This window comes from Euwallacea fornicatus, chromosome 10 (genome assembly GCF_040115645.1).
Source record: "Euwallacea fornicatus isolate EFF26 chromosome 10, ASM4011564v1, whole genome shotgun sequence".
Taxonomy (NCBI): Eukaryota; Metazoa; Arthropoda; class Insecta; order Coleoptera; family Curculionidae; genus Euwallacea; species Euwallacea fornicatus.
Genome location: NC_089550.1, coordinates 4,873,349 through 4,885,540, shown reverse-complemented (window position 1 = coordinate 4,885,540; position 12,192 = coordinate 4,873,349). Strand labels below are relative to the sequence as shown.

General features: G+C 37.0%; 1 protein-coding gene across 3 annotated transcripts in view; it reads left to right on the top strand.

Moving 5' to 3' along the window:
* LOC136341689 (nephrin-like) overlaps positions 1 to 12,192 on the top strand; it is a 218,784-nt gene that overhangs the window by 123,850 nt on the left and 82,742 nt on the right. For all 3 annotated transcript variants that reach the window (XM_066286918.1, XM_066286920.1, XM_066286921.1), the window contains exons 2-3: positions 1,917 to 2,049; positions 7,174 to 7,382. In XM_066286918.1, the coding sequence (XP_066143015.1) occupies positions 1,917 to 2,049; positions 7,174 to 7,382 (342 nt within the window). The remainder of the gene's footprint in view (positions 1 to 1,916; positions 2,050 to 7,173; positions 7,383 to 12,192) is intronic.

Below are 12,192 nucleotides of genomic sequence, written 5' to 3'. Positions count from 1 at the left end.
ATGAGTTCAAATGCCGCAGTAACTTGTGCAATCAGATATTGCTCTTTTAACACTGCCGGTTCATAAACCAAAGACTTCGCATGTCTCCAGACAAAGAAGTCTAAAGGTGTTACCTTGGTGACGTAGGGGCCAACGACATTAGACCACCCCTTCCGATTCAATATTATCCGAACTGATGATCCGGGCTTGACCAGAACAGTGTACAGACGCACCATCATATTGCAGCCACATTTGCTGTCCATCGTTTAATGGGATGTTTTCAAGCAGTTCTGGCTTGTAGATAAATAAAGTAACTCAATAAAACACATTTTTGCACGTAACTGTCTTAAACCGTCATGAAGTCCTGAATAACCTCTAGAAGTTTGATCCCATAGTTCTGAAACGCCCTGTAGATTATACGTCTAAAAGTACGAAAAATGGCTACTACGTTGTTTTTTTTTTTATTTACATACAAATGTACCAAATTAGAGGCCTTCGGATCTAATTCACAACACCTTGGACACTCTAAACCATAATCATGACAACATCGCGTGTCTTGCAATTTCATTTATTGCTTTAAAGTGACGGAGCTCAATCTTTTAATTTCCCCCAGTCAAAGGGTGAATCCTTCGATTACAAAGTTCTTTGAGGTTGGCGGAAGAGGAAAAGCTCACAGGAGTATCGTTTCGCATTCCGGAATGTCTTAGTTTTCATCTGTTCTTTTCCCCTTGACATCCCGAAATGCTTTTTGTAATCTGCCTCAAAGTAATTATTATTCCGGATTTCTTGAATTTTTGTGTTGGTAAAAAATAAAATGAAATCTCGATGAGTTTGATGACGATTATTGTGGAAACAGAAGAGCATTTTGTAGTTGATTTGCCTCTTTTGTGTTCATGTCTGGATGGCTTCTAGCGAATTGTGTATTAGGTCTCATGTTTCAGCCTGCTAACAAATCATTCTGAGTCGAAATATACGAAATCGAATTGAAATATGAGGCATCGGGAAAAAATCCAATTCGTTTTACAATACGACTTTAATTTGGGAGATGTCGGAGAGGCACTATATATATAGAATATTACCGTTAGAAAAAGGATGCCTCCAAGAAAAATTTACGCATGCAGTCTCTAACCAATCTGGATTTTCTTTGGTTTTCACACCAACATGCAAACATTTACCGAAATGTGTGACGTTTCGGTTAAATTAATAAGAGTAAATTTTCCTTATCTGCCATGTACTAAATTTGTCACTCGTTATATACGTTAAAAATTAGTGAAGCTCGAGTTACGTCGAGGCACGATTAGATTTCATTCATATAAAAATTAAATTACGTTCCTTCAACTTTTGCTGATTAAAGTGGTAAGATATCTTTAAGTCATTTATGTTGGGTTCATGTAATTAAAGTTGAAAAGAGGCATTTTATTTTACTACAAAAATTCTCATTTTAAAGAAGACGAAATTATTAAGATGCTTGACTTCGTCTCAAAATTTAAATGATATTCCTTCAAGTTTAGTTGATTAAAGCTTTTACAAAATTAAAATATAAAATACTTTTAAGTAATTTATGTTGGGTTAAGGTAACTGGAATTACAAAATGGCATTGAATATCGCTAAAAGTTTTGCACACCAATATATTCTGTTAAACCAACACCAGAGTTAAAATACGGTCAATTTGCCAATTTTCGCACGTTCATAAAAAAAAGGTGAGATGCGAAATTTTCTTACCGAATACCCATCGTGCTTGAATTAGTTTCAGGAAATTTTCTTATAAACACGAACAAAAAAAAACGCCGGCCCAAAGGGTAGAAAATTTCATTCTTCCAAAAAATTCTTGATCTAAAAAAATTGCCTGAAATACTTCCCGTGTTCGGGATATTGTGCAGGCAAATTAAAAACATTTTTCAAATATCTGATGTTAACTATTTTCTGTTATGTTCCAGTTCCGATAAGTTTCATTGAAGCAGTGCAAGGGGAACCAGTTTTCCTTCCCTGTGACTTGACGAAACCGGATCTAAACGATAAAGTGGTGTTAGTGTTGTGGTACCGTGAGGACCTGGGAACTCCTATTTATAGGTAAGACTTCATTAAAACCAACTTTTATTGTAATCGGAACAGTACTTCCTTATCCCACTATCTACTTCCTTAATTAGCCGTAATCTATGCAAATTCCTTGACGATATCTTTTTTTCTCACGATAAGTATCAAACTGGTAAAATCCGATAGAAAGACTTCACCTATACCTGACAATCGATTATTGCTGCGATGCATTTACAACAACCAATTTCCTTTACAGTCAGCGTGAAGCAATCTTAACACTCCTTGACTATTATTTCTCCATTAAATGCAGGATCTCAGGGAGTTCCCTTAGAAGTCGCATTAGACGACAACATAAAGAACATTTAATTTGTTAGATCTTAAGAAAAGGATATTTCGAAAGATCCAGTTTAATGTCATCTTGGAATCATAGCGATGAAAAGCTTCTTAAATCATAAATTATTAGGAAAAGAGTAGCAGCAGAAGTTGAATCGGCAGGTTCCGAAAAACTGGAAGTTGTAATTTTCTTGATTAATTAAGAACTTTTATGATGCGCTGTTCCTCGCTGGAGCGAGGAAAGCTACATATTGAAGATATCAATTAAAATAGAGACGATGTGGTCTTTTCGATAATTAAGACCTTGAGACGACAGACGAATTCCGAAATTGCACTGTGGTTAGAATCCATCCTGCGGATTTCGAATTTCCCGAAACACCTAATTTAATAAATTCCCAAAGAGATTCTTTATATTCATGTCTGTTCTCGCTATTTAGCTCTTTCATAAAATGCTGACAAATTAAATTAGGGCCCCGCTTTGAGCCTACAATCTGTAGCTATCTTATTGCTGGTAGCGAGATTAAGTTAATTAAATTAATCTGTTTCGTTGGAGAATTGTTATGTCTAATTAAAAACTTCTTCTTGTACGTTAAACAAGGAAATCGCTTTAGGCTAATTCCGAAATGGACAAGGATCTCGTTAAAATAATGGATGAAATTGGACGTCCCTGTTACATTTATATTCTTGAGAGAATGAGAAAGAAAGGACCTTCTTGGGTAATTTAGATTAATTGTCATGCGACGCTTTGGGGTACGTTTACGAAGAAATAAAGAACAGATGCAACGTGGATGATCCGGTTAAGTTTGAAGCATAATTGATCAGAAATTAAAGCCATTAAACTGTGTATCTATTAATTGTTTGCGACCTCTGAAATTAAAATATAATCATACCTGAACGCCTTTTACATTACAATATTTATATGAAACCGCAACTTCCATATCAATATCTCCACAGAATGAAGCCGATTTTTAATAGTGATTTATGGCTTTTTTCCACTATATCCTCAGCAGAACCTCATAAATAAATACGATATAGAAACGAGGATATCTGGCTCACGTGATGTATCAATTATCCTGGCAGTTTTCTCATTGTAATCCATATATTCGTTCCAGTTTTGCAAATTTCGTTCTTGGAATTTTCTGATTTTTTTATTTTAAAGGAAGAGATACAAGAACGTTATCCATGATTGCCAGCAGGGAATGACAGTAATGGATAACTTTTGAGCTGATGTTGTTGCGTCTAATTAACAGATTGGACGAGAAGATGAGTCGTGGTGCTGGAAGAGATCACGAAATAATCCATTAAAGTAACCTCGAATTTCAGAAACTGAAAGGGACAGTGCGGTTCGTGTATGCTTATAGAGCTCATTGAGTAATTCGCAATATCTCTTAAAAAATAACATAATCTGCGGTCTCGAAGTGCACGTAAAAGCGAGTGATTTACTTCGTATATTCGAGGCAACAATTCCTTTTGATAAGTCGCGTTCCAATTTAAAGAGTTGCCCTGCAACTTCTGTAAAGAACACCCCGAAAGAATTGTTATTACATCTTGACTGGTCACTCCGCAGTGCAAACTTGCTTCTTGTCACGATGTCAATTATAGAGAGCAACACCGATCAATAACCAATATGGTCTTCTCCATAACTGGGATAATGACTTATTTAAACTTGTTTCAAACATATTAACAATCCTAATCCATTAGAAGGAAAGTAAAAAACGAGTTAAAAAACGATGTTTCGAAAACTTTGTTTAGCTTTCCTTTGTTGTTTTTGATGAAATTTCTTTTGTGTTTATGTCTAGGCTGTTGGCGAACTTTTCCCAACAATCATATATGGTGAGCCCAGTCTAAGGAGTTGGGTTGAAAGGTTCTGAAGTATAATAAATTACGTACTATTATGCATATGTATGTGCGTGTTTATTTAGGGCTTTGAAAAAATATCATGGATGAAAAAGGGGTGTTTTCCCCACGGATAATGATTTATGAGTGTGAATTTTTCCAAAGTAAAGCGTTAGCTTTCAATTCTCGTCGACTAATTGGCAATCCACATACAGTTGCTTATTATAAGAGACGTTAATTAATTAGCCGGTAATTGTGAACCTTTGAAACAGAAAGGAAATTATGCACGTGTATGCTTCAGAGAAGTGGAAAAGTGCGCGTATGGCTTGATGAATGAAATTAACGAAACTACATGGAAGATGAAGGAAATTAACAGAGCTACATGGAAGGTTTCTTGCTGCAATCAGATCTGAAGCAAGTCGTTTTAAAACTCCTCTCGTTTCGTGCAAATCACAGTTTAGTCATCTTTTACATCTGCGCCATTTCCTCTCACTCAGTGCATGCGTTAAGCAGTGTTCTTCATACGTTGGCCCGGACAGAGGTCCATAACATTTCTTCCGAAAGAAAGCCGGACAACTCGAAAATGCAATAAATTTCACCAAGTCGTTGTCGTATCTTTATGAATTGAAATTATTAAAGATCAAATAAATAAAAGTCCCACTTGCAACGAAATTCAATTAAAGCGTCCACAACTGAATGCCTCACATCTAAATTTAACCTGTAGCCAAACCGACCTCGAAGATGAGTAGAATTATTAATTAAACTGCAGATTTGCACTGAGGGAAATAGGATTTAAGGATATAAATGCCAAATGGAATTTCAGATGCTGTGGAAACTTATAAGTTTAGATACGAATTATATTAAATTATGCAATTGCAGAGCTCTTGACGTTTATGAAGGAAGCGAGGAGAAGAATGGTTGAAAGTGCACTCAAACATAGTTGATACTAAATCCACATAAAGTGCGTGTCTTTATTTATTCAATACCCTGTACACTAGTAAATATGCCTTTTAGTCTCCTTGAAGAAGATGCATCATGCCCTCACAAAGGGCTTACGGTTTCAATGATAAATGCAGTGTTGTGTATCAAGTCTCCTCATGGCGTTATTGAAATATTTTTGTCGAATATAGCCGTAGAAGGCATTTTTATTTTTTTTCCAGCAATTTTTGTTAAAAGATTTTATTACATTAATTTGATATGATTGCACCAATGCAAACATTTTCTTTTTTTTGAAAAGTGAAAACAAATAAATTATGCAACTACTTATATATTAAAGTTCAACCAAACAAGTAAGTGAACAAAAAAACAAAACTTAAACATTGTTTGCAAGAACATTTACAGCAATTGTACGAAAAGGCCACCGACCAACCTGACCAATCGTGGCATCGACGTTAAAATTCTCGAAATTTGGAGACATCCTGAGCCAAAGGGCTCTAACTAGAAGATGGTAAAAATTGTGAAACTATGGCTGGTCGTGAGTACTATGACTTCCATGTGAAGACTTTTCAATTGGACAATCCGTGCAGGTGTAAAAAATAAAAACCGCTTTTCCATTGTTTAGCTCCTACGTCCAGTGTTCGCCTGGACACCCGGCATAATAAAGTTATCTGCTGAACTGGCATTGAGGTGCATTTAATGACCTAACTCCTCGCAGACGGCACGAATTCCTGAGAAGGGGCCACATATAACTAGAACAAGACGAATATACACCAACAATTCTGAATCACTTGTACCTCGTATAGGACGGCTTTTGACCAGGCCACAAACGTTGACTAAGCCGATATTTTTGTATTGAAGATAAGCAGTACAGTGGCTGCATATTGGACTTTGTGCGTTTAGAACAGTGGCGTACTTCGACCGAATTCCGCTTATGAACAAATTGAATTTTATTACGATGTTGACGAGAATTTGGTGAATATAAAGTCTAAACAAGGCACATTAGAATTAAGAGTAATTTCTTTTTCATTCAACCAAAATTAATAATTTTTTAACACATTTTTTACTGAATGTTAAATGCGTCACGCCATATAAAAGAGATTTGAGTGGAAAGAATTGATTGCCAGTGCTTTGTTGATCGATGAAGTAGGGACTCGAAAGCGTGACGGAATTTTGTAACATTTTTGAATCAATAAAAGTGGCACAGAACAATTTCGAGATTGGATTTGATTGACTGATTGATTGAATTTGTGTAGTGCACCCCCAATAATTCACTTTCCATATTACATTTTATTAAATATCTAAACTTTCTTTCGAAGGAAAGCGGCCAACGACCGTTTAGTTCTCCCGCCCCTGTGCCAAACTTCATTGCAACGTTGCAACAAATACGTATTACTAATTTAACAACAAACAGAAGGGAGTTTTGGCAATTGAATATTGGTCCAATATCGACTCTTTGTTTATAGGGTATCCATACAAAATATGAAAACCGTTGAAATCAGTTTAACATTATTCTGATCGTGTACTCGTAAACAAGAGCGAAATCGCTCCCCAATTCGGAGAGCGTAAAACTAGGCCTACCGAATTCCACTTGTAAACAAGACTGCCAACGTTCGGCAATGAGTAATGGCGATATCGATTGCTGATATGAGAATTTAAACTGTTTTGTAGCGTGTTAAGCGATGTAAATGTAGCCTACGATTTAAATTTACACCGAACGAAAATCAATTGGGTGCGGCACGTTAAAATTAATTTCCAGGTGAATTACGCTGCACTTAAGGGAGCATCTCGTTACGCCCCACATCCACTTTATTTATGGTTTTGGGACCGAAATGGATTTACGTTAGTTTGCTGCCTCCATTGTTTTCCAAGAATTTTCAATTAAGTTCATTATTCGGCCCAAAATAAATTGAAAACCTGCTGATGGTTAAATTGGAGATTTTCGAAACTTCCTGTCCTTCATCTTTCTGATTTATTTTGCGTAATAAATGGATTACGAAATTGAGATTTTAGCAGGCGATTGTTAAGCCTAAAATTCTTTTTTATCCTTTTCAGTGTTGATGCTCGCGATAGGGATTTCTCGATAGCCGAAAAGTGGTCGGACGAAAAGATCTTCTCCAACAGGGCGTACTTCATGCTGGACAAGAACCCGGCGATGTTGGGCATTGACCACATTCGCGAAAACGACCAGGCGGTCTATCGCTGTCGCGTGGATTTCAAAATGGGCCAAACTAAGAATAGCAAAGTAAATTTAACAGTAGTGGGTAAGTAAATTCCGCTAACAATAACAATAAGTGAGATTTATATTTATGTAAATGCAATCAACCCCAATTGCGGTATTGATACGTCGTGCCGGACAAATTGTCATATAAATGCAAATTTCTACAGCTGCCTTAATTAATTATATGTTATATTGGTGATAAACAAATTTGTTTTGTTCTGTTTTCGTTATTATTATTATTATTATTATCCTCAATCATTTCAATTTGGGGTTAAAACTACTAAGGAAGCACAAGAGACCAGATTGGGCTCGCTCTTTTCAGGATTTCCGAATTGCGACGTGTCTTCAAAATTAATAACTAGGGACGCGTCTAACACGGTCGATTGGAAAAGTTCCTTCTCAGAATTTCCCGTCTGTGACACGTCAAAAAATAAGAAGGATGGCAGGATTTTCCAAAAACCAATAAAATTCAGGAGCGACTCGATGATGACTGATTAAAACAGCAAATATGAGCTATGATTCGGCGTTTTAGTGATACGTCCCTGAGAGCCCGACTTAAATCACTGCTCAGAATGTGCAAAAAAATGCGGCCTAATTATCTAAAAGGAAATTCGTGACGAATTACATGGAAATTCTTTTACATGAGTTCTCCTATTTTAGAAACTCATTTTCATTTAGAACCCCTCTATCTAACCGACAATTAATTTCCTCCGTCCATCTCTCCAATACCGCTTATCTAAGACAAGCTGAATATATAACCTCCGGTTCGCGTTAACTTAGCGGACGTTAAGTCTTAAGGTTTAAGCTGAGCTTCCCTTAATTTGAATGAGAAAAGCTTCTTGCACAGCAAAAACCCAATTTGCTTGTTCGTGTTGTTTGCGTTATCGCGATCTTCGCTAGGTACGTTTCGACGGAGAGATCGTCGAAACGTACCCAGCGGAGAAACGTACCTTGAGCTTTGTCGAATTTATTGCAAATCGAAGTCGCTGGCTTGGCTTTAATTAACGCCCTGATTAAAAATGAAAATTTTATAAGGTGTCTGTTCAATTTGCCGAGTAAACGTAGACGGATTAATAGAAATTCAATATGCCGAAGGGGAGACGTTGTTAGAGTCGACTGATTCGAGCTTTTCTGCTTGAATATTAAGCAGGAAGATGGAGGAAAGCGGCTCGTGATTGTGGAGTGTTTTTGAAAATGCTTCTGGTTACGGGGACAAACGTTTCCTCGATTTCATTGTTTACCCAAACTGCTGGAATGAGTGCTGATGACATAATCGAGGAGGGATTAGAAATTTCCAATAATCTTCAGAGACATGGTTCTGGTCTTCGGAATGTACTTCTAAACACAATTTAAAAAGCTCAAAACGCACAGAACACCCTCGAAGTTACCGGTAAGGGCGTGGGCGTGCCACTCCGTCACTTTTCTCCATTTGTGGTACACCGATAGAAGCATCTGCTGGGGCATTGCAGTCAAGCCGAAGCTGCGTACTTAGATCCGGACTCCCGAAAACATATCACCTCGCCCAATATTGATAATAATTCCGCCTTAAGAGCTGAACGTTCGTTTAACATTAAACTGTTTGTCATCAAAATGCAGGATACGCGTTGGTTATGGCAAAAAATTAATTTGCCAATTAGATGGCTTGATCCAGAAGACTCATTGCGGGGGCAACAAGAATAACATTCCAGGCGCAACATGTCCGCCTTAGTACTGAATTTAATTTGCAAATAAAACAAGCCCTTGATGAAAAAGTGCAGAGACACTGGACAACCAAATGGGCCATAGGCTTGGGGCTTTAAAAGCTTTCGGGCGGAATTAAAATCCTAAAACAATGCACCGAAGGGCGAGTTTTAATGGGGTTTTTAACGAAATTTGCTTAAATCGGCCTTGCAATTGGACATGGTGCATTAGTAACGCGGCTTCCATTTGACCAGAAATAATTAATGTATAATCAATTCGTAATGGATTAGTTGTCCAATTAGGCGAAAAACAAACGGGATAAATAGTTGCAGCTGCAGCAAAAATTAATGCTAATTAATTAGCACTGATATTAATTGTTAAACGTTTTAATCAATATCCGTAACCTGTCCCACGAAGAAACCACTGGAATATTCCAAAGCGAACCTGAAGACATTTCTTCAGAAACTGTTTGCCACGCAATTTGACCAGATGATATTATGCATGTCATAAAGTTGCCAAGGGTGTTTAATATTCTGCCGAAATCCTCTCAAGTCACTGTGCTAATATTGCTTCACCATATTGAATTTCAATTACATTTAAATCTCGCATCGTATAGACTGTTTAAGCGTTCTCTGTTTCTCTTTACTTTGCAAAGTAAATAGATACTTCAGATATGAAGCTAAGCCGAAACTCTTCTAGGGTCGGTTACACTTAGGGGTTTAGTTTTGGATTTGCGTTTGGGGTGGTTTACCGTTGGATAGAGCATTTTGATGGGAAGTTTTGCTGGAACTGTTATTCTCTATTTTGAGTTAAAACTACTCAAATGGACTTTGTGTTTACGTGGTAATTGAATAATTGACTTATCAGGCAATATGTTTCCATTGGCTTAACCCAGGGTGAGACACATTGTCTCGGATTAACGCTGGCCTATCAATATTTTAGAGAGGGGCCAAAATTCACAAGTCAGCCTTTTGCGATTCAGGTACTCCGTATTCAGTTGGTTCCTCTATATAGTTTCTAGGACACATAAATTACAACTGGCAAGTTTTCGCCGTCCTTTGATTAAATATTTAAGGGCGCGTCGTTTGGCTTACTGATAATTTTATCGGAAAGGCAACATCCAAGGAACGGTCTTGGTAATCGCGGAGTTTCTAGTTCACGAAATATGTACCGTAAGGATCCTGTTTACAAAAAGTTCTTGGTCGACAGGAGATGTAAGAGGACATAGCGGAAAATAGCTACTGGGAACTTCAGAATGTAAATAAGAAAGCCGGAAAGCGAATGGGGAGTTGAAAGGTGGAATTAAAAGATTATAAAATGATAGCAAAATAGGAAAGTGCGTCTTTTGAGCAAGGTGAAGACATAATTGAATTCAATGAAACAAGTACCCCTATTCTCGCTCTCCTATCAATTATCATTTAACGCCTACCTAATTAAATTACTGACAACTTTACCTGGAACATGATTATCTAGACAAGAACTCTGTAAACAAGGGCTTATTGTTACTCAACACTACTATCGAATTTCAATTAGAATTTAAGGGCCAATAGTTCAGACGACTGATAACTTTATTCGGGACGTACTTTCGAAAGGGAGGGTCACTATAATTGAGAAGTGCCCAGTTCACAGAAAATCTACAGATTTTAGCCATTATGTCAAACAAAATTTCAGGACCAATAAATGAACAATTTTTTCCGGCAAATAATTTTAAACGATAGGACTTGATAATAACGAATTGCAGTTTCCACAAAAAGTGAAATGAGAACCAGAAGTGGGAAAAAAGAATGAAATTTATCCCTGATTAAGGGCAATTAAAAACCGCAAAATTTAGCATCCATATCAATTAATCTTGCAAGATGAATAGATCAGAGTACAAATGCCTAAATTCACTACTATGGTAGATTTCCTCCGTCCTTCCAACAGGCTTTCATGACCTAATCGGTAGAATCCTTTAACTTTCAAGAAGCGGATTTCAGTGTTTTTGTACAAATAATCCTCTTGATAAAGAAACATATCCACGAACATTTGAGTGAAAAGCGATACCTAATGGTACATTTGCAGTTGAAAGAAGTTTAAATACAAGAGGATAAAATTCGTCCAACGAGATGTTCCAGTATTAGATCGAAATGTTAATTTTACATGACCCGTAAACCCATTTTAGGGCCGTTATAAAACAGAGTGTTGATGAAAAGGGAGCTGAAGTAATGCCTAATAAAATGCGCTATAGGCCTGAATCCTCAAAATATGATCTAATTGGAAATGAAAATTTGGCCGGATAATTATGTCCGTGCAGATGAGATTTTAATTGGAATATGAATAATTTCGTACAATTTGTACAAATCCTCGTTCGCAGCATGAAATATTGTGCGATGATTATTTATGGTAGGTACGAGTGGTGCATTTAAACGTTACTTTCGGTTGATTAGTTGTATTAATGTTAAGTAGCTGTTTCGGTCCAAAAATAATTTAAACCCAGTTGTACACACTTTCAGAATTTTCTTATCACTTTTTATTCATTTTTTTTTTACTTCTTGGGTATCGAGTTCTGATAAAAGGGACGCAGCTATGAATAACGGAACGACTAGAATAGAAATAAATATTCTTTAGCATCTCTGGCAAACCCGACCAGGCCCAGCTCACGAAACATTTCCCACAAAATCCGTTTTTTACATGTTAGGGTCGGAACAAGACTCAATAACGCGTGAATTTTTTCCCACAAATCCAGTGGGATGCTTTTACGTCACAAACACGAGCCAATTTTTAACCCTCGAAATAATTTACGCGACTCGAACGTTTTTACATACTTCTCTACATGAACTACACGAGCTTTCAAAGGGAGTCTTTGCCCGTGTTCGACATCATTTAAAAGTTCGAAATGATGACAGGCAGCACAAATATTTAAAGTAGCGACTTCCAGTGCTACCGTTTTCATCGATTTTCCCCTTTTCCAGCATTTCAAATCGGCTCTCCTTACACACGAATCGGAAATTAAATCACGTCCTCTAAAGGGGATCAGGGAGAGGTAGAGATTATCTGAGTACACAGGAAACAGCCGTATTGGCCCGGCCTTCAATATTTTCATCCATGTACGCTACGTTAGCTTTATAATCGGCAGAAATGTTGAGTTGCAATCCTTATTCGCGATTCATTCGCCTTAATGTTTTTATGATTTT